This window comes from Manacus vitellinus, unplaced genomic scaffold, assembly GCF_001715985.3.
Source record: "Manacus vitellinus isolate BGI_N305 unplaced genomic scaffold, ASM171598v3 scaffold_8_pilon, whole genome shotgun sequence".
In the NCBI taxonomy this organism is placed as follows: domain Eukaryota; kingdom Metazoa; phylum Chordata; class Aves; order Passeriformes; family Pipridae; genus Manacus; species Manacus vitellinus.
Window position 1 is genome coordinate 26,291,630 of NW_021940864.1, and position 26,362 is coordinate 26,317,991.

Genomic DNA, 26,362 nt, shown 5'->3' on the forward strand with positions numbered 1-26,362 from the left:
TTAAGGTTTCAAGGTTCATTAAGGAAACAGATTTTAAATTACTTTCTCTAAGAAGTTTTTGGACTATCTTACAGTCTCAGAAAGGATTGAGAATATCTACTAGAACACATTTCAGCTACTAGAACAGTTTGTATGGCATTACCTATTAAAAACTTAGTTGACAACAACAGCAGTATATCTGAAGTAGATTTGTCTCTGGACTTTGCACAGAAAACACTGCAGCATATCATGCCTTCCATGGTTTTATTGCAGGTACATACTGACCTTTTGTTAGCATATGCAACATAAAAGTTTAACAATAATTTAAGATAGCTTAGGGAAAACCAGGAGTAATTCTCAAAAACAGTAATATTCAGATTCCAACTTGTTTGTGAAATTACTGTAATAAAAGGCAATGTATTTAGTTCTTATCTGCTACAATAGTTCCATTCAAAGTAAATTTTCTCACTTTTTTAATATATATTTCGATTAAAGAGGAGTTTTATATTTTCAATATTGTTCAGTCCTGCTGGCACACAAAATTCTGATTTGCCACTATTTTTTAAATTAATCTTTACTGTGATTTTACTGTCAACACAGCTGCAGAAATTCCTCCTAAGAAACACCTAAATGATTTAAACCAGATAAAATATAAGAAAAAATTTAATAAGATGTTGATATATTAGAAAAGTAAGCAATAATTTAAATCTAAACGCAAACAAGACAATTACAATGTCTTAAAGAAAAAAAAGGGGTAAGGAATAGCCAAGTTAGATTTATGTACAAGTACTTCATTTTTTACCTTGTTTTAGATGCATCTTTTGCTTTGTTAAAACTGTATATGCTCTGAAAACAGCACTGAAAGCAACTTGACTGTGTGACAATGCTAGAAAGAGGTGACTTGATTTATGCCTTTATTGCCTTGCTTTGAGAAGTGTTTGCTATCCTAAAATGTAAGTGAATAGGGCAGTATTGGTATCAGAAAGAATTTACTCAAAGCTCAACACCCATTATCAGTTCTACAATTAATTGCCTTTTAATTTCTGAATTGTTCATTTACTTTATTTTAATGAACGCCAGTTATCTTAAAGAGTCAAGTGCAATATTTGCCAAGTATTTATAATATCTACACACAAATTCTGCATTGGTATACTTACCTCTAAACAGAACTGTCCACAGGCTTTGGCATATGCCAAAGGCACCCTTATTCAGGAGTCTCTCAGGACAAGCACTTGAATGGTGCACATACACTTGTCAAAAGTACAGTTTGACACCCACATCTTTCATACAGGAAAGATGATGAATGCATCCAAAGATGCTTCTGGTACAGTGTACAGCACAACAAAATCTTGCATTTGTAATTAAGGACATATTCTATAGGCCCTCTGCTGTGAGTTTCTTCAGAGCCCTCTCAAATCCAGTGTGCTTCCTTTACATTTGTGGGAGAGCTCATTCAGAAACTGAAGTCACAAGACATTTGTTTCTTACAGACCACTTGGACCCAAGTTCTAAAACCTGTCCGTGCAATATATGTAGACAAAATTTAGTTTGCTTTTACCTTATGGAACCTATTCTGGAAGAGCTATGACCTTCTAGACATTTAATATCCCATTTGGGGGCGAAAAAAGGCATAAACTTGACATAATAATATATTTACTTATCTGGAAATTTCCAGTAATGCATATTAGGTAAAGCTAAAAGTAAATAATATGAGTAATCTTAGTATATATATACACATAAAAATACTATGAGTAATTTTCCTAATGTAGGCACAAAATAGATGTAAAGCTCACATAAACAAAAATGAAAGCAAATAGTGGATATCTCAGCCTAGTGTTTGTATCTAAGATCTAAGCTATGATTCAGATATGAAGCAAGCAGATACTTCACAGCACTCCTATATACCGATTCTGTTTCACACTGAGACCTCCATCTTTTGTCTGTCTTGAAGACTAGAAGCCACAGGAACCCCTTTTCCCATAGATTTCCCAGTATTCATCCAAATTCAGGAAACACTAAGATTCAAAGTTCCTGTTGCTATATAAGCATTAGTCATTAATCCAGGGGGAGAACTGAAGAAAAATCAAAAACCTAACAAAACAAAGCAAAACAAAACCCTCCCCCTCCACGCAAAAAAAGCCCATATACACTCAAGAAACCAAACAAATAAACAGAAAAATATAAACAATCAAACAAACTCTAACATTCTCTTCTATCAGATCACATTTTGTCACCTCTCTTTTTTGGAGTGCTTAATGTTCCCATGGTTTTGGAACTATCTGTTCTTACCATAAATTACTCAGCTTGGGTTTTGCTGAGCTGTTCACCTCTTAGGAGGTATAGCTCTTCCAACTGGTCTAGGAAAGTTTACAATTCAAGAAGGGTTGAGGGAATGGCAGACAGGGACTGGCAGTCATTTCCGTAAGTTCCCTCTCACTGTGGTCTCTTACGCTGTAAATTGCTTAATTTCTATCATACATTACGTTAAAGACAGTCTGAAAGAACAGTACAATCATTTATTTTACTAAGCACAATCAATTCTGCCTCGTCCCAATAAATCCAAATCCCTGGAATTCAATAACTATTCTTCTTCTGGCTCATTTTCTCTCCTGATCATTTAATCACATTGTTTGGAAAATAAAACACTTAGGTAGGTATATACTGATTTTTCTCACTTTCTTTATCCAAAGACTATCAAGATTTACAACATTTCCTCCAGTAGAGGATGCAGAATCCAAATTAAAATATATATACCTCAAAGGCAGAATGCTACTTAGAAATATTCTTTCCTCACGTACCCTGGTTTTTCCTAAGAAAAAAAAAGAACATGACCCTGTCTAATCCTGCATACGAAAATTTAGTGGGTTCATTGCCATATGACAGTTCTGAATATAAAAAATTATTATCTTGCCATGAGAAGATCAGAGTTAGCAAAAGGATGAAGGATGTCATATCTCCAGAATTCACCTAGTGATTGTGAACTACTTATACTACAATAATCATTTTACAGAAAGCTACTAACTTGAACTTAAAAGAATTATTTCACTGCCTACTGCTAGCAAATAGCCATCAACATAACTAATTTAATGAGTAGAATATATGACACTTCAAACTAGAGAGTAGTGTTTGATGGACATTAAAATGCTATGGTACCCATGTATATGAATGTCTAAAAAATACAGGTAGAATAAGGACAAAAAGACAAGGATTCAAAGTTATATTCTAAGAATCAAGCAAAAGATCAAAGATGTCATTTTGCATTACAAAATGATTTCTCTTCTTGAACTAGAAGAGAGCACTGTACTAGAGAGTCTTAATACTTCCCTTAGAATTTCATATAGCTCTAGTGAGAAGTCCTCAATGAAGAACATACAGCCACAACTTAACAACTTACTGCTATGCAAATCCAGAAACTTCAGTGGTCTGCACTTGCTGACTTCTTTTCAGAGGCATATCAGAACTCCAATCTTTTCAGGCAAGCTTTCATTTTAAACACATTTAATCCAAACTGGAAAGTTGCTTTTTTCTTTATTTTTCCTGAGCACTGCAGATATCCAGCATTACATTAACCAGACATAAAAGTCAGTTAAAAGAGCAGGAACATAGTTTTGTTAACCATACTTTCTCTTGCCAAAAGGAGCCATGAACTAAATGAAGAGAAATAGAGGGACCTCTTCACCATTATGAGGAGTCATTCACAAACTCACTTTTTAAATCTTGACATAAAGCAAGGTCACAGAACATATGCTGAATATCCACTAATACAGCAATATTGATTACCAGGGCACAAAGTTGCAAAGTAAGCTACTTTAAGCCATGAAAACAACCTCCCATTCCTAATTCTGGCTTCTGTATTCTGTTTGCTTTCATCTGCTTGAGCAGCATACAAAAACACTAAGGAACTTTATTCCGCACAGCATAGGAGAATCTTAGCTGACTATGGCTAATCACATTCTCTACAAATATTTATGAAAACTTCATGATATTTATAATATACAACCATTATCCACAGATGGGATTGTGAGTTGAAATCTCAAGGATATGTATTCCCACTAGTGGATGTTATATCTTCCTTTGCAGTTATACTAAATGTTTTTGAAATGAAGAAGGAAACTCTTATTAGAAAAAACCAGATTTTTTTTCCATTTCTCAGTTATGGAAACTGAGAACACAAAGTAAAACCTTTGTCTAAAACTTTAATAAGATAAGCAAGGTAAGAATAACTAAAATCAAACCAGAAAGATTCCAAATCTAATTGTATTTTTTACTTCTGTTACAACACTTGACTAGCTTCATAGACACCTTGATTTCCTAAATTTAATACTCAACAAGTTAATTGATGATATGCCTTCTCTTCCAGCCCAGGGTTGTCTTCCACTGCAGACTTTTGTCTTCAAGATGCTTCAAGAGCTGTGCTTTCATGTCTATTTGGTTTAACTCCTCTGAAAGCTACTTAGATCCTAAAACGTAACTGAGAAGAAACAAATTAATTTCTCTTCCCCCAAAGTCAGTTTTTACTGACCATTACACTAGAAAGAAAACTTAGAACACATTAGCGCTCAAAGGGTCATGGTAAGACTGAAAAAAGGCTTGCTGCTATCTACCTCCAAAACAGGAAACTTGTCTAGGATGACAAAATGTTTACTTTTATGCCATATATCCTCATTCCAAATATGGTACACACAAAAGAAGAGCTCATGTGCCAGGCTACAAATACTCGCTTGTCACAATTCTGTGATTTTAAATAGGTAATGATTTTGATCCTGTCCTTGCTTCTCCCTGAGGATGAGCAGAATGCAAAAATACTGTGCCTGCCCTTCTTGATCTTTTCCAGTACTTGCATTTGATCAAAGTGCAGTTGATCAAAGCCAACTCTTATTCTTTTTCTGCCTTACTTGAAACGGCCTGCTAACAATCACTTCAGATGCTAAATAAGGTGGAATGAGGAGAAAATGACAGTACCTGTTTGTCTGCAAAAACTCCACACTTTTTCCCCCCTCCATTTTATTTCCTATTCTCCTGTTAGCAGAGTTGTATCTCTAAAATAGCTGTGAGTAGTCAGTATTTTAAGTACAATAAGCCTCTAAACTATCTCACCCTTTCATAAAGCCTACCACTGGTAGCAAGTAAGTCCATCTGCATGACAAGAAAGTCCACACTGCATTAAATACTCTTCTTCCTCTCATTTCTCTCACTTTCTCTCTTTGCAGTGAGAAACATTTAGGTTATGTAAATTCAAAGTCTGGGAGGGTAGACCTTGCAATAAGTACAAGTTAACATTGTTGGACATAACTCTGTCCCTTTTTATGACACATCACCATCTGATAAAGACATACCCAAATAATTTCTTAAGAAAATTACTGGGTTTATATTTTGTTATTTTAGAGAGTTATGCCTGGCACCTGTAGACAACCCCTGGGCTAACGAAAACAGTCAAATAAAGTACAGAAACAAGAAGCTGTAATTTGGACTTTTTGGTCAGAAGTTTGATTAAGAAAACTTTCTAGTCAGTGCTAGGAAACTAAAAGAGCTCTGGTTATATCAAGAGATCTCCGGTTCATTTCTGACTCTTCCTTCCTACAAGTGGGGGTTCCACTAGCAAACCTGAAAACATTTTCAGCCCATCATAGTCACAGCTACTGTTAGCTTTCAAATATGTTATTAACTAGGCTACTGCAGTGTGAATCAGCAAGCTTAAATTGCCAAGAGTGCCCTTAACTGCCAATCTTCATACTTTTTTAAAGGAAGTACCTCAATAACTTGTCTTATTCATTAACATACAGAACACTTATTAAAAGAAATGGGAGGTGTTACCTTTTTTCCGTTTGCATGAGGGATGAAATTACTTTCCCCCTCCTCCCATGCTGAGAAAATGACAGAGCTGCCAGCTCTCTGTGTTATCTTGCTGCTTACTAATACAAAGTAATTAATGAATTCAGAGTTCCGCAGTTGGAGATAGGTGATTTGAATATTTAAAAATCCACCACCTAAAGTTGCATTCCTATCCCAAAACGGCTCCATTCTGTCTCCACAGCACTGGAAAGCTTTTTCACTCTGTGAGGAAACCCACGTTTTTCCTACCCCTTAAACAAAGAAGAATAATGCAAGGCTCTTGCATGTGATGATTCCTTCACAGGGCCCTTCAGATCAGAGAAGAGTTGCACTTTGATCTCTTCAGCAAAAACTATCCCACACATGAAATTAGACAGCACTTTTCTGGTCAGTGGCAGGGAAAACAGATTTTATTAAAACAAGGCACTAGGAGGAGTGATTAATCAGCCATGACTGGATGATTAGACGGGAGTTAATAAGCTCATGATGCAATTTAGCTGTTACGCTGCCTAACTGATGGGTATCTGCAGACAGCATTTTCCTGAAAAATGAAGTTGTCAAATATTGGAGTAGAGCTTGTGAAATTAAATTCTTTCATATTACAGAAAAAGTTTAGCTTAGAATTCACATACAATGTGTGCAATCAAATGCTTCTGTTCCCTTAATAAGCTCTGACATGGATTTATGGGCACACAAGCCTGAAAAACTCCTAGCCTTAATTACAATGCTTTAGCACAATATTACTGAGACCTTTTAACAAAAGATATTTGTTTCATGGCTGTTTTCTTATGTTGTCCATGAATTATTTCTGTCTCTATTTCAGTGGTTCTCTAGTGTAATTGGATTGGGGGGGGGGAGGTGAGGCAAAGACTGTGACATTTGGAAGAAAATAAGGACATTCTGGAAGTAATGTTACTAAGGAAGGAAAGAAAAGTAGGATAGTAGTGTCAGTAACCAGGCTGCATACTGGTCAATCAGTTCTGCTCCCAAGTTAAGATCTCCTGTTAGTTAGAGGAATGAGACAACAACGTATAAAAACAATCAGTCTCACAAGATGTGGAAAAATATGCAGCAGATCAAAAAATGAAGGAAATAAAAGCTATTAAAACACATAAAATAAGAAAAATTAAGAAAAAAGTTATATTAATGCAAAAGAAAACAGATGTACATGTCCTTTATTGTTGTACTCCAAAATCATGCAAAAACCAGTGTCAGGTTTATATTAGAAAGATAATTAATTCAATAGTAGACTATTTATGTGGTTACACCAAGCTGCAAAACAAATGAAACCTTTACTAAGCATTTCCTCACAGACTAAAGTCTTCATTTAGGCATGACTGAATGTTATGTGTTTGCATCACTCCCTTTAATCATCACTTATACAATATAATTTTCAAGAAGGTCTTTACAAATCCCAACTACAGTAGGGTTCCTTCATATTTGGCTCTCTGAGTCTGGTTTCTTGATTAGTTTAATCTTACTCTCAGTTTGAACTGATCCAATAGGTCAAAATAAAAACAGGAAACTGATGCAAATGAAAAATCCAACCAGAATTAGGAAGCAAAAGCAATGAAATTTCCCTTTATGAAATGCAGCTAGACTATAAAAAGGAGATGTCTATGAGCCAAAAATCCCTAACTGCTTTAAATACAAGCAGAATAAGCATGCTATAAAGAATTTAGAAAATGCTTTCTGTTGTATTGTATTTAAACTAACAGCTATATTTGTAGCCTTCAAATCCTCAGGAGATTTCCATTTCAAGTTACATGGAAAGCCTGTAAACACTGTCCTGTCTATCCACAAGAGGTTTCAAACAGTGGCCTGTGGTAAAAGACATTGAGAATAAGATTATCAATGCCAGGACAAAAAAAAATGAAGAAGAATACATATGAAGAAGAATAAGAAGAAAATGAAAAAAAGTCACAAATGCTTTCCTAAAGGCTTTAGCACATAACTAGACAATTTTTGAACTTCACTGATAAACTATATCAAGTAGAAACGATCAATTTTTACTGTGAAGATCAGCATATCAGTTTATCTCGTTAATCCCTTGCTCGAGCTTTTAAACGTCTTAAAGAGATCTCTGTGTTAAGGCATTATTTTTCCTTACTGTTTTACATCAAACAATAAAATCTTGAAATCATCTATGAAAGTGGTTACAATTACACTGGAAAAAGTAAGATAAGTTACTGGACCTTCAAAAGAAATCTCAGTAGAAAGCCTATTGCATGCACTCTTTCTCTTCCCTGGCACATATGAGTTCAGAAAGGACTCAGCAAGCTGGGTAGTTTCGGATATCTGAACTACAAAAAGGCTAAAAACAGTGCACAGTCTTGAAATCAAGCGAGTCTGTGTTTTAACTGTTGTTTCCACACAAAGATCTTGGATCCCTAAAAAGGTTGTATTTTATACTTTTCATCTTCTTTGAATACTCAGAGTCATAAGAAGCACTGGAGTCTCCTATTGCTTGCAGTAATAGGAAGGAAGCATACAGAAAGAGAATTGTGGTCTTTTTTCCAGGTGGAGTCAAATGTTGGCTGTCTGATATGTTCCTCTAAAGATCTCCAAATCCACCAACAAGTTGCTTCTTTAAGACAAAGATTTTGTATTTCAGTAAGTAATGTACCTAAAAAATAGCAGCACATGGCTGAGGAGAGAGAATAAGAAACCTCACCTGAAATTCCTTGGAACAGCCAAAGGATTTAATCAGTTAGTGACATTATTACAACTTGGGCAAAGGCACAAGTTCTTTTGAAGAAGCAGAGCAATACCCAGTAGACTGTGTATAAGCTAACAAACAAACACCACCTGGAAATGGAATTTTACAAAAAGATCAAAATGCACCAAGTGCCCAGTTAACTAAAATAGTCTGTCAGTAAATAACCTACATATACAGTGGACTATGTGAATTTACCACATTAAATAATCACCACTAAAAACCAGGATTTCCAGGTTTGTCCCTTTCCTTCTGCTCGTTATATACCGTTGTCTTCTGTGACTCATCCAAATATTTTTTAAATAGAAACTTCTTTCAAAAAAGTAAGTGTTCTGCATATTTACCAACAGTCAGCTACAAAAGGCTGCTTCAGGAGTGGAAGCTGCATGTACCACCCTAATCACCAGCACATTCCACACTATCAGCAGTATCTGCACAAACAAGAATTAACTACAAAAATCATATACAGTAATATAGGACTTCATAAACTGAATGAATTAGGTCTAAAGCAGATGACAACACCCAACATAATTAGAACACAGGTTTACTGGTAGCACTCTGAGTGCTCTCTGTTCTTGTCAAGTTACTTTTCTTTGCTCTGCCTATTTAAAAGTGCATTATTTCCATAAAGAAAAGTAAGGTGTGAGCTTTCACTACTATGACACAAAAAAGGAAATCAAAGCCTTATCTATTTATGTGCAGAGGGAATGACAATTATCTGGAGGACTAAAGGGTAACTAACTGTCTAACCAGCAAATGCTGTAAAAGGCTGTAGCCCAGGCAGAAAGAAGAGACTTCTAGGAAAAGGGAAGACAATCTTCAGAGCTCAGCAACTATCACATTTTTATCAAAAACATATTTATTGATCAAGATCAAAAACCTTAAAACAGCAATGAATGAGGGGACAATGCCTCCCCTTCTCACTTACCATGTTGACAATACTCTAAAAGCACAGGTTTCAATTTTCATTTGAAAAATGAAGGACAGATGCATACTAAGAGCTCAGGAAGAGTCAAAAAGAGCATACTCCTGGTTTTTTAACCTAAATGTGTGTATGGATATATATATATATGTATATTTCAAAGGCATGCTTTTGAAGGGGAAGAAGTCAATTCAGACTGCCTGCAGGAACACAGCAGGAGCCTTTACTGCAGCTGAGATCTTGCAAACGCTCCAAAATAGAGCCTGCTGGCGTGGGACCCACTATCCATCACAGAGGCAAGAGGCAGCTCACAGGTTGGTTACACAGGCAGGCAGGCGGCAGTTCCCTGCCCTGTCCCAGAGCCTGCAATCCTGACCGACCCTGGCAGGAACAAGGCCCTGCTCAGAGTGGCCACTCAAATGCTCAAAACTAAAATCCAGGTTTAGGAAAAGCCAAGGGATCCTGACACACACCAAGGCAAGCTCATGGTCTATAGGTGGATGATTCTACCATTCAAAAAGGCAAGTCAGTGCCCCTGTGAAGAGCAGGGATTCATAGCCTCTAGTGTGCTCAGGTCCCAGACTTAGCTACAAATAATGCACCTGGAGCCCAGGGACAGAATCTCAACTCTGCAAACAGAGCTGCTCCCTGTTCTCAGCATCTCTCTGTTCACTTAACACCCCTGGGCCATAACCCCTTCATTTCTTTCACTTTCCTTTCCAGTATCCCCAACTCAAGAGTTGTTGCCATCCTCCTAAGTAAATAAAAAATGGTAATTGTCTATGATAAGAGAGAAACAAAACCCAAATACGATAACTTTAGACCTGGTCTCACACTACAGTAGTACTTAAATACTTAGAATAGACCAATACACTCACCTGCTCGAAAGGCTTTGGTCTTACTATAATTATTGAAACAAATCATTTGATGACTCTCCAGCACAACATTCCAAAACCAGAAACCTTCTCTGTGAATCAACAGCACCACAGTCACTAAGGAATAACTGGGCATCAAAAGAAATCATCTCTCCATAGACAATAGTTGCTCTACAGACAGATGGATGTGAAACTATGTTCTCACCAGACATTGTGCTAAGATACTGAAGATTTGCTCAGTGATATAGATACCATAGATTCAAATTTCTTATTGCCATGGGGAGATGCAATTACATACTTGCAGATGAACCCTCATGCTTACAGTACCTATCCAGACCTTTTCATCAGCAGCCATCAGGAAATCATGCGTGTTTGTCACCAACTATGACAGACACCACAGATGTAAAACAGAAAGGAATCCTGCTCCTCCCCAAACTCAATTCCTTCCCATTTCCTCTTCAGGAGAGGAATCCAGTCTGTTCAGTCATACTCAGTCTCATGATGCTAGTTCTATCTCTTCTTTCAGACACTAACCTTGTTTATGTCATTCAACCATCACTCCTTTGGGGAGGACCATTCCCATCTAAACTTTAACAACATGGAAGTCTATGATGCATTTAGAGCATCATTAGCATCAAAAGCACCCCAAGGCGCTGAACCCTGCAAGATAAGGAGAGTTAGAAAGAAACTTGCATTAAGAAAACTTGCCCAAATTTGAGAATTAGGGTGGTTTGTTAGTTTTTTTAATTATCATAGAAGGTATTGGTAACTCCTGGAGGATCAACGCACTGAACACATTTCAAGAGGGAGAATCCCCTGTGTAATCTTCCAGCTCCAGCTGCTGAGGTCCTACGGAGCTGCCTGATAGCAGACTATTTTCTTGTTACTGCAGACGTGATTAGCATTTTCCACACTCCCAGCCTCTGGGACTACTGTGTATTTCCTACACTGATATCATTTTGCACCAGTCATCTAAATATTCTTTATATTTGCAATTATAAGTTGAGGTAAAAGATCCTTTTTTTTTTTTTTAATTTTGAACCAACCTAGTCAAATATCGCAGGAAGCTATCCCTATAAGAAGCCATTAAAAGACAAATGTAGATTTAGAGAATTTTCATATATAAGATGAGATATTTATATAAAGTATAAACAATCTGTATAAAAACAGTGCATAATTCTTATTTCCATTCTCAATATAACTGGATAACTTCGCAAAAATTAAAATTATATTTTACTTAATTTAAGGTCCTGGGCTTTACCAGTAATTCATATTACAACTGTGTGCCTTGCAAAAGAAGAAGAAAATACAATATTTGTGTATCACACTACCGAGGCCTCGCCTCAGCTGTGAGATTAATGTAAAGTTGCCCTTTGTACAATCAGTAATTGGAGAGCTGTAGCAGACACTAGCCAGAGCTATACATATTCATGAAAAATTTAATATTCCAAAACACTTCTGATTAAGCTAAAGTATTAAAGTTTTGCATTTTAAAAAATTATGCTCACTTTTACAAAAAAACGTTAATAAATTTAAGGTACACTGAAAAAAAAAGACAAAAAGTGAAAAAAATCACCCGCAACCTTAATTTCAATCCAATTCTGTCACTGTTTTATGACACAGCCTTCCACAGGTCCATAACCTTTTCAACATCAAATCTCCCTTGTTCAACATGTAGACAAGAGGGTGCTCACTTACTATTTTATTTCATTCCAGCTCAGTGTGCAACTATTGTACTGAATATTGATAAAAAAACCTCTTCTAAAGATATAACAATTAAATGCCATCAATTTTATGATATTCACTACTGTAATGATAATATCACATATATTAATTCAGTTTTCACAACACCTCAGATGACATATAAATAGATTTAAAGGATCTAAGGCATTGATCCATTAAAGTCAAAATAATACACAAACCAGGAAATTCAGTTTAAGATGCCTAGGACCCAATTTCTAACATTATTTTATATCTAGGTTTCATCAGCTATGGTCCTCAACACCTGTACAAATCAGTCCTGAGATATGTAGACAAAGAAAACAGAAAATCTACAACTAGCAATCACCACTTAGCTTATTGATTCTAACTGCTTATCTAGACTGACTTGGTTTAAAAACTGAGTGTGTTAATAGCTTGGTTAGACATCTGGTAGCATTAAGAAAACAAGTGGTTTAAGAGACTATCTCAGTTTTACATAAGATTGTGCAGCAAAATCGAGACTCTTCAGCATTCTGAAACAGCATTTGAATGTGAGGATTTGGTGAGTTCTATCTTTTCATTTTGTATTTTGTGCAAATAGCCTTTAGAACATCAGTTCCAACCATTGCAAAGAAAAATATAAGGGTTTGGTTCTGAAGATAAATTTAACTGTATCATTTTCAAGTTCACTGCGCTTAAATGTCATTAGAAAAAAAAAACAAAACACCAAAAAAAAAAAAAAAAAAAAAAAAAAAAAAAAAAACAACCCCCACAACTAACTCTTTCAGAACTTCACAGGGAATCTTTACCAAACAGCATCAGTATGTTGCCATCCTTTATGTTAACAAGCTATGGATTACAGATTGCAAAGGTATAATACCCATGAAATTGATTGGTAAAAGGCATAAAAACAGTCAATCCCCTTATTGTCTCACCCAAGGTAAAAGCGCCACAGCACACCCTCATCATCCTCCTCATCTTAATCTCTCTGCCAATATTTCTCTGCTGTCCCCATGGCATCTCAGTACATCAAAGTGCCATTTTCAGTGACTTCTACACTGGTCACATTCAGTTTTGCCCAGCTATTCTCAGCTTCTTTCCTAGGACCACATGGAATCTGAACCAATTCTTGTTTTCACCCTAGCTTTTCCATTCCAATTCAATGGCAGAATTGAATTGGCTACAGTCCTACTTGAGTTGAACTGTTACAGTGTCTGAATGTTCCAAGAACATCATCCCACACATCAGTTTTTTTTCTTACAGGATCAATGTCCAGCTTCAGATGGGTTAGCAGAACACCCAAAAATATCAAACAGAAATCAGCTTCCAGATCTAAACCTCCATCTCTCTGAGAATGGTATAAGTGCAATCAAAGAGCAGATCTGAGAAACTCCAGCACTTTCACTTAGTATGAAGTCTTCATGCTGCATTTGTTATAACGGTTTAAATGTCTTTACTGAGAAAGAAATGTGAAATAAGATCCTCTGCCCCTTTTTTTTTTCCTCTCACCCCACTATTCCATGTAAGACCAAGCCTCAGGAGTTGACAGTGGCATGGACAACATTTCACATCTTCATTACCAACCAGGAGGATAGGATAGAGCTTCTAAGCGCAGCAAATCTCCAGGGCATACAGTATTAGAAAAGCACAGCTGCTGGGCAAATAAATACTGGGGGAAAAATGCAGAAAACTGCACACTGAAGTGCTCCATAGACACTATAGCAACTTAGATCAATTTGCAGGAAATTAACAAGAGATTTAACTCTACACTTCATTTTACATAAAAATAAACAAATTTCAAGTATATTAAGGCAACTGGGAGTCAATTTTTTTCCCTGTATAATGAAGTCTAGCAAGACAAATAGCAAAAAGTTCTCTCAAGAAAGTAAAGAACAAATACAGCGTGATTTGCTGAATAAGCACTTAAAATCATCTCAATATAAATTTTAGAAAACCCCACACTGTGTTGACGTATTCTAGTACATAGTTTATTATATCATTCAAAATACAGAAATTGTAACTATATATACATTTACTTTCTTGCTACAGATGACATGCAAAGAAATCCATACTTATTTCAGTGCTACATTTTTTCTAGTAAGCAATCAAAAATCTGACCCTTGAAGTGAAAGGACAAAAAAGCAACTGAGAGAAATCCATCAGGTTGCATAGAGGATAAGTGAGTTTGGTGCATCTGTCCCGCAAGACTCATGAAAACACAATTCCAACAGAAACACATTACACTCCAAGTGCAGATGATTCTACTAGCGAGCAGTTCATGTAGCATGAAGCCTAGCCATTAGCAAAGGAATTGAATTGATTCAAAGAAATCAAACTCAACAGCATGATACTGTTAAGCCAGCATTCCCTTAATACAACATCAGGGTAGTGTTGGGGATAGCTCCTCCATAAACACTCCACCGAAACAAGGATTTTGCGAGCTTTTATACACTTTAACATCTCAAGCCTCTCCTTGACAGTTAGTCATTTCATTGTTACAAGGTATCAACATTAATCTTTAGTTAAAGATAATCTAGACTTCTTTTACTTAAAAAACTTTGAAACGGTTTCATATTTTATTGTTGCAGGACCTCAACAGCAATTTTTAGTGAAAGACAACTTAAACTTCTACTTAAACAATCTTTGATCGATTTAGCTGTCTAGAGTGTATTTTCATATCTTGTTGCTACAGGATTCATCATCCATCTTTGTTTAAAGATTAGACCTAGACTACTTTAACTTAAACAATTTTCTATTGATTTAACTCTCTGGAGTGTAACAGTCTCTGAAACTAATTCAAACTACAACTGCATAGGTTGCTGACCTTCCTAATTTTTACTCTTTATTTTTTAGCAGTGTTTAGGTAAAGGCTTCAAAGTTACAAAGTTTAAGCAGTAAGGGCAAACTACAAAATTCTTAAGATTCTTATAACTGGGACCATCATGATCAGCCCTTTTTAGAACGTTCCATCCACTGTGCTGATAAAATTGGAAAAAAAAAAAAGATCCACAGCAGTCTCATACCCCTATATATACCTAATCAAAAAAATCCTGTGCCCACATCTTATGTTGCCAGAACAAAGCACAGATCGGTAAAGAGGAGCTCCAGAAGCTCTCATCAGAATAGATGTCTTTTACTCTACACCCTCCCAATGACATGAGATTTTCCTGTGGATGGATGGCACAACAAAAAAGTTGGGATGGTTTGGCACTCACCGATCTTCTGGTAGACCAGAATGAAAAATATGTTTTAGTCCTGCTAGAAGAAATAATTAAAGGTGCTATAAAAGACAGTATACTAAGAGTTCTGAATCACTCTGATTGAACTCTGCAGTAAACAACAATTCTCTGCATGGGATATATCATCTCTCATCCACACAAAGATGTACACCAGACTGGCATGTGAAAAGCAAGTCACGTACACCTGTATTTATACATGTCATATATAAACAGACACACACACACATATATATAGTCTATTCACCAGGCATGGTATATAAAATGCAATCCAGAATCTGCAAATTTCAGTGGCCTCATTTATGATAATTGTCATGGAGGATTATAAAAGACATAAGGCAAGAGAGTAGTACATTATTTATATCATGCGACTGCTGGATGTATTTCAAAAACGCAAGCAAAGCAAGTGTAATTCAAATTACAACAAGCTTTTTTTTTTCTTGCCAATATAAAAGATAGGTGACTTTGTGCTTGTCCACTAATGGTAAGATGTCCTTTAAATGCCAAGTTAATTTTATTTCCTGTACCTAGTCACTGTATCTGAAACTTTTTTTTATGTCTTTGAAGTAATAAATGCATTAGAATAGAATGAAAGTTCAAACTAGCCTCTTGTTATATAAATAGAGATAGTAGCACTGTTTTGAATCCTTAGGTACTCCCATTAGAAAAAAATAATTTACATTGAATCATATGAAAAAAACCTTTGAAAGATATTTCAAGTAAGAGTTAGTAGCAATAGACTTTATGGTTACCTCACACTTAATTTTCACACCCTCTTGGCAAATCTTTATCTTAATACTTGTTTTTCATGCAGCGTGTTTGCTTGAGGATGAATAAAAAAACCCCAAACTTTCAGACAAAGGTCTGAATCATTTTTGAGCAAACTGAGGCTACAAAGATGTTGTTCCATGTCAAATCTGTCTGGACAATTTTTCTTCTGGCAGCTCTAGAACTGCCACACAATAGAAAAAACTTGTTGGAGAATTTTTTAGAATCAGGGAAATTCACCTGTATGTCATCAATGGAGACTTAAAGCCAGTAGGCTTGCTCAGGAGTATGCATGTTGGCTCTGATTTTGGCAAACAAACTGGTAACAACCAGCATCACTACCTACTTTGCCTGCTATATAGGCTGAAATCTGTGCTGGATCTAAAGGTACCAGTCGTAAGACCTTTCTGAATCACCAGTATCAGCAATACATCACATACTGTAGATAAGAATTAAAGCAATTCCTGGATATACAGTAGGACAAAGGGAAATAATTTTCCTTGTCATAAAAGCTGAGACTGGTAATTGCACACAATGTACAGGTCTGTTGTTTAACTTATCTGAAAAAGATGTTAAAATCTCAAAACTGAAAGTAGCCACAAAATTATAAATCCCTTCCTCATACCTGAAACCTGTCAACTTCCTTCCCCGGTCCCTGTGACACCTCTGCTGAGCAAAAGACAGCAGTGCAGAAGGTACAACAGCGCAGCAGCAGTGAATGGTAATGTAAAACAGACAACTTTGCCTTCCTTTCCTCTTATAAGGCACATAAAGTTAGATCCTTTTCTCCCACCCAATATCCATCACATCTGGAAGAACATAACTATCTACCCCTGGTTTTAATATTGTTTATATTGTCCAGAAATCTCAGGAGTTACTGAATTCAAGAGTACTAATGGATAGATGGCCAGGTTTCATTTCCTAATAAAATTACAGAAAATTTCCAGGAACTGATTTGATTATAGCATTTCATCACTTTCACAAGAAGAAAGTATTAAATGTTAGAGCTCTTGAATCTAGTAAAGGAAGATGTGATTTGAAAAAAAACCAAACCCAAACAAAACAACCAGGGAAAAAAAATTATTCCAGAGTGCTGTGCATTTGCTTTCTCAGGATCATTCAGTCTAATGAGTTTTAGTGTTCCAAAGAAGGTTCACTGGAAAAATTTCAACCAGGCTGAACACTTTTTATGGTCTTAAATGCTTTATAAAAACATAAGGATCTCCATTTTCATCATTTATCTGCTTTACTAACAATTAAAAGCTACACTCAAAAAACAAGCCAAAATTATTACAAAATAGTACCTAGGCTGTAGGCCTGTCTAGGACAGTACATCTGTAATTCTGCTTGCCTAAGATCACAGCCCAGACTCTGGGCACTCTGGACTATGTAATGATAGTCTTCATTTATATAATTATCTACTATTCTCTCTCCTCAGGATTCCTCCCTTTTTCCTTCTCTATTTCTGATTTGTTGCTCTTTGTTTTTTTCCTGCAGATGAACTAATAAAAGTGGTACATGCATATAGCACTCTGGTACCCAGCAAAATGAAAAAAATTATCTGTTCAAAATGGAAAGTGTAAATAATGCTACCTGAGCAAACAAAGAAAGTTGTGATTTTATTTTTGAAACCAAAACCAAATCAAGCTATGAATTTCAATGTTTTAATAAACTACCAGAGCTAAGAATAGTATTTTACAGGGAAATGATACAACCTCAGGAGCACAAAGTAACTACTCAGTGCCTAGGGCTAGAAGAAACAGAGTACTTGCTTATGAAATTTCATTTTCCACTGTTGCCTTTGATATTAGCATTTAGCTGAATCAGGAGAGACAAGTAGGTATGCTCAGACAGATGGATCACTGATCTCATGAAGTATGGAAATTCTCATTTTGAGATTCTTGCACTAAAAAGGTAGGTATTTATTGCAAAGGTATCCAATATCCATTTCCTGGGTATACAGTAGGACAAATGGAAATCACCCTCCTCATCATAAAAGGTGAGACAAGTAATAGCATACAATGTACAGGTCTGTTTTTGAGAAAAAGCATTAAATCCAATTAGTGTACACGGTTATTCTTTCTTAGTCACAAGAAAGCTGCTTATTGTTCTGACTCAAGTCAGCATGAGATTTTGTTTATATTACTCAACCATTTCATTATTGCTAACTTACCTGTTATATAACAAGAATGCCTGTTATATAAACATAGCATTCAAGAGATTACATAACTCAAAAAGCAAACCAGTGCAAGGAGACCACTTATAAGCACAGCAGCCTTAATGATTTCTAATGTAATGAAAAGTAATCGAGGACTGAAAAGACCTCCCTTTGCAGGATTCTTTCCATTAGAAAACTGTGGTCATACTGAACCCATCTTATAGTAACAATCTCTCAAGAAATTGCTATACTTTCATTTAAATGAAATGAAACACTTATTCTAATAAAAAATTGAAGTTTCTCCAAGAAGATAACAGTGCTTCAGATGTATGCACAAAATTACCTCTTCTCTTAAAACTTGTCCTAACAGCTATTTCAAAGAAAAATGAAGCTGTCTATATAAGTACCTTCCTTATTATATACAAATATAAATGTAAAGGAAAACTTTGTATATTTTTCATAGAAACTACATAGAGATATTAAATGCCAGTTCTTTTAATTTATCTGCAAGTACATATTCAGTCATTTTTGTATCATCATCACTCTTGACTCTGACTTACTAGAAAGAAAAATACTGACACTGACAACAACATTAATTTTTTTATCTACGAGCTACTATTTTCAAGATTAATCTTGTCTAATATCACTATATTAGCATGCAAGAGATGCACAGGCAGATTCCTAATGCATTTGAACAGAAGCTATCAAATTCTGCAGCAGGAATATATTTATGGTTCAGTGAAAACCATCTATCTGTGTTGGTATAGCTGTAGCTCTCTATCTTCTGCTAGTGTTGGCATTTAACAGATGCTGAGAGCCCAGTAAAATACTCTGTAAACAGCTAACAGCCACTTAATGACCACACTCATACCACTGCTTTATCTTTTTTGTGCACATCTCAGAAGACCAGTGAGTACAAGCACTGTACATCAGTACAGCTGCCATCAGTTTTATTTAGGCATGGGTATGAATGCCCACAACTCTGACCTTCATGGTTATGCACAGAAAATATCAGTAATTGTTTCCAGAAAATACCAGGTTACCATCAAACAAGATAAGTCTCATCAGTCACTGTGCCCTACAAAAGTCTTTTTCTGCTCACATCTAGTGCAGAAAATAGTCCAGAACTAGTGCAAATATTCCACCTGCGACCTCTAGAAAGCTCTCTTTAGTCTCCTTCTTCCCAGCAGAATACTCAACCTAACATTTTCTAATCATTCTGAAGAGAAGTTTATTCATTCTCCAGTGTTCCCTGGGTATGATCTCTATATTAAAAATAAATATTCACTTAACACTTGACCACAACACTCTACTAAAGACAATGCAACAGAAAATCTGCCAATTGATGTTATGATTTAAAGAGAAGTTTCAATACTTTATATTCAAAAACTGAACATTTTTTCATTCACTGTATTCTGCCCTATAGCACTACTTTAACACACATTCCTCTACGTTTTCTTTAATTTCTGCTCCTGCCCACATCTGTTGGGAACAAACAGCAAGAAAACTGTTGCTCTACTTCACACGTGTGGCTGTACGCAGTTATCACTGCACGTCCTCGAGTCTGGACTGTGATTTTTGACATTATGCCTGTATGTATCGGTCCTTTTTATTTTATTTATGCATTTGTTTGTTTGTTTATCACTGTGGATTTCGTTGCTCTTAGTTCCAACATTTACAGACTAGGAGAAGAGGGGTTTAGAAGCATGTCTCTGATTACACTGGTACCACTTCTTCTACCTCAGATGTGCTTTTCATTCTCTTGCTGTTTAACTCCTTGGAACAAATTCTCACTGACAGAACAAATTCTCACCTTGGATCATCCATGGGACTGTTCCCAGACTTCATTTCCCAAATATCATTTTCAGTCTCAGTGCCTTGCATGTTATAGGACTAACTACCCTACACTAGTTTAAAGTTTGTTTTCTCTAGGCATTCCCAGAAATATCAGACATGCTTCTCTTCTGCCAGCTTTCACTCCTGTGCCTACAGTCACTCTTCCTCACTTAAAGTTTATAGGATTTGAGCTGGAGCATAGCATTCAAATTAACACTACAAAGCATATATGGAACATTCAACAACAGCATAACAAATCAAATTAATTACACAGCAGAGAACATTAATTACACTACTATGATTTATTTGTAAATTCCTATTTGCTAGTCAGACAATTTATTCCTATTAAAACCAAAAATATTTCCTATAGGATTTCATTAATTCCTATATCCTTCATCTTCCAGACTGCAAAAATGCGTTATTGTCCATATTTCTTGTCCACTGAGACTCAGTAATATTCTATTTCCAGCTTAAAAGTCTATTACGGGACATTTTAGCTCGGGCCACACAGAACAATTTTATTATTTCTAGAGAAAACCAGCACACTTGACAGTCTCATGTGATACAGCCAGGAATGCTCAGAAAGCTTAGCTACCTGAAGAAGTGATCAAGCTTTATATGACACATTATAAGATCTCAAATTAAAGCATCCTTTTAGCTCTATACTGACCCACAGCACATTGAACTTGGTGTGAATTTACAACTCTGGTAAACTTCAGTGGAAGCTGCAAGTGTTTATAATTTCTCACAAAACAGACCATTCCTGTAACAAGGGAGGAAAATTTAGCTATTGATGCTATAAGCTTGTGACAGTCATGAAAATTGTGGTACCATGGGGAAAAAAAAGTAGTATTTTGCAAGATGAAAAAAAAAGTGAATATTTAATAACTTACCCCTTCTGCCTTCTCTTCTGTGTTAGCCAGCATTTCCTGGAGGGCCCGTACTGACAGAGACTGCTCCAGCACAAAGGTGCAGATGGACAAATCAGGTGGAACATTCTAGGTGATAAAAACCCATGAGATCACATTAGTAACAGATTTGCTGAATAGCAATTTCCAATGCCTCTATTTTCCCTCACTTTCCATGAATCTGAAAATTCTGCTATATCTTTGAGGCTATGAAAGCCAGCCACATACTGGGCTGCAACAGCTAAGTCTTAGCCAGCAAACAAAGGGAAGCAACTCTTCCCCTGGCTCAACATTTGTAAGCTGACACCTGGGGTACATGGTCCTCTGTCACTGAAAGAAAGAAATGCTCAATAAAAGAAGAAACCAATGAATTTCATCAGGTTCAGCAGAGATCACCAGGATTGGCAGGGCTGGTGCACTCACCCTGTGTGCCCGCAGGGAGCTGGGCTTGATCAAGCCTAGATGGAGGAGAGATATCTTACAAATCTAGTGGTGGTTACGGGGAAGATGGAAGCAGACTCTTCTTGGAGGGGGTCCTTGAAAGGAATAGGAGCAGCAATACAAGTTGTACAAAAAAAATTACAGGAGAAAATTAGGAGTAGAAGAACTGCCAAGCAAAGCAGCGAAATGTCTGCTTGGACATTAGCATACGGAACATGTGCCTCAGGCATTATGCTCAGACTGTAAGGGAAACCAAATTCAGTCTTTAGGCTACTGGTCGTAGCCAGACCTCATCCTTGTGATGAAGGTCAAGATGAATTTTCATAGCAGAAACATTCGACACAGAGTATGAAGGCCAGGCCAGCAGTTTCTCAGCCTTGAAGGGCAGTATGCTTCACAATGGTCTGCTCTAACAGGGATAAAACTAAGAGTCTTATAAAAATGAATATTTAATTTGTCATGATTGAAAAAAATATCATTGAGTTACTGAAAAGACAATTTTCCAGATTATCATAAAAATTCATATAAAATTGAAACAGGTTTGTAATAGCAATGCCTAAGTAGCAAAGTAAAATCAGATTTTATGTGGGGATCTTTTCTTCTGTTAATAGAATATGCAACTCCTACACACCTTTACTTGCCTCCAGAAATTCTTTCATATGTTGTCTCTTTTTCTTTTCAAGTTAGTTGCATATTTGAGTTTAGTAATACTTTTATTCACTATTGGAAATCAATTTTTTATACCATGAATGCTTTTCCTACTAAAGATGTAAAATCGTACATTTACTCAAACTGTGCACAATGTGAAGAGACCTCTTCCAAGGCCAAATTGCAAAAGGTAGTTGGAAAACCATTTCATTCCCATTTTTTTTCAAAAGTTAGTTTATTCATACACTTAACAGCTTATTAAATTGTTGTTCATTCCCACTAAGTACAGTAATTCAGGGTTTTTTTAACACATAACAAATCTTTCATTATCTTCCACTACTTATATTTCAATAAAATTAATGCAAAATTAATTTTGCAGGAAGGAGAGTACTCAAAGACTGCGGGTTGCAAGGTGTTGCTTCTACTCAGTAAATGTGGGGACAATCTTCCATTCTAGACAGTCTCACAGAAACAAACTACCTAACAGTCCAGTTCTTCCCAGTGAAGACTGAATGACTGACAAACAAGAGTATGAACAAAACAGGAAAAGATGCTCTGTACACTGTGCTCAGAAATGAGTCAAGGCTACACTTCCTGTATCTAGTTATAAGCAAACAACTATAAGCAAACAAAGTCTCCATAACAATATTCCCACTGTCATTCATTACTGTTACTTAAGCAGGATTTTTGCTGGCAGAATGTCTCACACATATGATTTTGGACCTACCATTTTTTTTACTACTGAACTTACCCTATAGGTTATACACTTTCAAATACAGAAAATCCCGCATCATTTCACACATCGATCAAGCCAACATAGCAAGGACACCCCTTCCTCCATTTCATTCTCCCTTATGTTCAAGACAGCCAGGAGCACTTTCTTCCTTCCCCATTTAAACTGAGGTATGAAGTCCCAATGAACATTTTTCAGCTATTCTCATAGGGGAGTAAGGCACATTTTTTGCTGCCAGAGAGTAATAAAGGAGAACTGTATGAGACCATTTTGCTTTAATTAAGTGGAAGAGGTACTGTCTTCTTACAGTCTAGCAAAATGTTAGAGCCAGTTTCCTTTTCATGAGACAAAAGAGAGAGCACATTATCCCACCTCATCTCTGTTGCACGTATGCCTAGACACTTGGTGGCCCCGAGAGAGCACTGTGCTTCCCCTAAGAGCTGAAGAAAGATGCAGCTACTGATGCCTGCAGTAAGCATGTGAATTGGACCTTCCTCTCTGGCAGTTCCTCACCCAGATCTGCTCCACTGAAGATCAAACGGGCAAGGCTGCATCAATCACGGCATGTACAACAATCAGAGCACGGACAGATGCAGGACAGATGCAGAGCTGCCAATATATTTAGCTCAGTTACAGCTCTGCTCACCCCTATACCCTCCATTTCAATGCTGATGCTTTTAAAGCTCTGGATTTAAAAGATGAGGCTTCAGGCTGGCATACAGACACAAACTGAAAGTTCCTATTTTGAATAGCCCTCTCCATAAAACAATAATTCCAGTTTATTTTTAAACCCTCATTTAAACATACCAAACATTATTCACAGTGCATTTCCCATCTCTTCAAAGCATAAAAATGAGGAAGGAAAGAGTCTTTGCCAGGCCTTTGATTGTCTACCTTATTTCTCATATTATCTCACATAGAGACAGAGGACGGAATACAAAAAATAAAGGTATTCTATGTTATACTGGCAGTCTCACACTCCCTGTCGAAAGGTATCTTCACACAAATTACACAGTAGATTTTAGTACCCAGTCTGGAAAGCAATTGCTTATTCTAGGGTCCATAAGGAAAACCTGTAGCAACCAGTTGTCAATATCAGATTCTTAAGAACAGGTGAAATGTGCAGGCAGGTTTTTTAGTAATTGCTTTGCTAGACTATGAGTACACTATTAAATAATAAATAATTTTAAAGAAAATATTTTGCTACATGTCCAACAACCACCCACCAGTGCACTTTTAATAAATACCAAAACTACCCGGAAATTTTCAACAGTTTAATGATAACAATACATCTCTGTTTTGAGAACAGAATGCAATCTATAACTCCAAAAACTGCTCAGTGCTCAAAAGCAGATTACTTAACAGATATAAGTAACCATATTGGCAATCTTCAATCTTTTTTTCCACCAGTTTTCATTGTATTTAGCTTTGCTGCAGTAACTTTCTAAACAAAGGTACAGAAAATTAGTTCATATTTCAAAAAGGTTTCTTTCTTTTGTTTTGTGACAGAGTATATAAGGAGGTCCTTGGACAGTACAGGGAATCTGTATCACTTCAAAAAATTGGTGGAAAATTCTGATAAGCAATGACAGTATTCAAAACAATTTATTTTCATTTTATTTTTCACATGTTTGCAAAATCAATTATATTTTAATGGATTTGAACATAAAATACACCCAGTGACTTAAAAAAGTAAAACTCAGTAATTCCTGTATATCTCAGAGTTTCAAGCACTAATGATTTTGGCTGCCACTTCTTGTTCTTCTACTCAGACATAATTACTAACATGCAAGTAGTTTGATTTAAAAAAAAGATATTACACAAATAAACTAGAAATTCTATATTAAATTTTAAAAGGAGATTCATTTCTGCTAGGAGAACAGTACATAAATATTACCTTTTTCTATTGTTCTGTTGTTTGTAACAGTCCAATCAACAAAATTAGACAAGTTAAAATAACATAACAGTCATCTTTATTTTTAAAGCATATCTATTACTGAATTTCTGGATTATTTAGAAAATTGGTGAATTCTTTATTTCTTCCCATCATTTTAAACTACATTTATTGTGTACACTAGTTTTCTGTAGTAATATTTGCATAGTAAATTATGCTTTACTCTGCGGGAGGCAGATTCACAAATTAGATAATCATACCCTTTATTAAAAAGGTGTTTTGAGTAAAGCTTTTGAAACACCATTTAAAAATATCCCTAGCTGTATTCCAACCTACACTGTATCATGGATACTGAATGTATTCATTACACTCTATTTCAGTTTTTAGTGAATTACTATTTCCAAGCATACCACACGCCAGTGAAAGCAAGAGGCTGAGATGCAAAACTCAGTCCCACCGTCATTACTCTGATGGTCACACGGTGCTAACAAGCCACAGTAATGTATGACCTGCTCATGTAATATGTTGCATGTAATCTTGTGAATCTAAACTGAACTTCTGCCTCTCATAAATATTAATACAAGACTGAAGAATGATAAATTACATCAGCAAACAGAATTCTGTCTCTAAGAATAAGCAGCTTTACCTCGGCTTAATTTTTCTTCCTAGTTATTTGCAAGCTTCTTAGTTATTTTCCTAGGCTCAGGGGTGTGGGTTTATTTCTCTTCTAACCAGATTCCCAAAGAAATGGACTTGCAGGTATTTAATTTCTAGCTGTATACTAAACATTCACATAGCAATGCCTAAAAAATCACCTAATTAAGTAGCCTGATTTACAAAGCATCTATCATTTGCATCATTGTCAAAAAATGAGATGTGGGTGTTCATAACTTTTTTTAACACTAGCTCATTTACTAAATGCCTAACTTTGAGAATCCAAGGAGGACAACTCAGAAAATTAATTTTAGCACAGAATTTAAGCAAAACATCTGTAATTCTATTTGTGGGAGTAGCCTGAAAGAAACTGAACCCACCAGATATTTTCAAGTTACATTTAAATTTATAGATCTCCATCATTCTGGCCATCCTTTCTACTTAAATGAGATTCTGTCCAGTGACAGTGATAGAACACACTCAATATTACCAAGTAAGAAGATCCATTTCTAGGACTGTATATAGAAGGAACAGCTTTCCACGTTTTCACGTTTGTCATCAAAACAAGGGGCCCAGTACAGAAATGTATGGGTCTGACGACCAGTCCCATCAGACAAATAGGACAAACTACAATCATCAAATCCCAAAGTGGAAAAGACAGAGAATTAATTATGAGGTTTACAGTTTCAGCTCTATGGAAAGGATGGTGTCAAGTAACACCGTCCTCTCTGTAGCACTCCTCCAGTAACAGTGTCAAGCTCCCATGTATTCACCATCAGCAGACTGTGAAGGTTGCCTGGCCACCTCCTAAAAAGTTTGCTATCAGTTGCTTATGACTATTTCAGTCTGAAATTATCACTTTCTGTATGAGGCTTTTATAGGACATTCTGTCCAAAACAGTTGTTTCCCTCAAAAGAAGAGAAGTTCTCAACATTCAAAACTTTTTAGGTTACTATATCTAAAAACTGTAATGGCCCCATGTTTTAGGATAAGCAGTTTGACAAGAGAGTGGCTCTTTGTCACAAATATTCTTTTCACTTTCTCTAGGAAAAACTTTGAAA

The 26,362-nt window shown here is 36.1% G+C and overlaps 1 protein-coding gene across 1 annotated transcript in view; it reads right to left on the reverse strand.

Annotated features, from left to right (window-relative positions):
• RYR2 (ryanodine receptor 2) overlaps positions 1-26,362 on the reverse strand; it is a 379,203-nt gene that overhangs the window by 247,311 nt on the left and 105,530 nt on the right. The window contains exon 4 of the mRNA XM_029965125.1: positions 20,917-21,021. Within this exon, the coding sequence (XP_029820985.1) occupies positions 20,917-21,021 (105 nt within the window). The remainder of the gene's footprint in view (positions 1-20,916; positions 21,022-26,362) is intronic.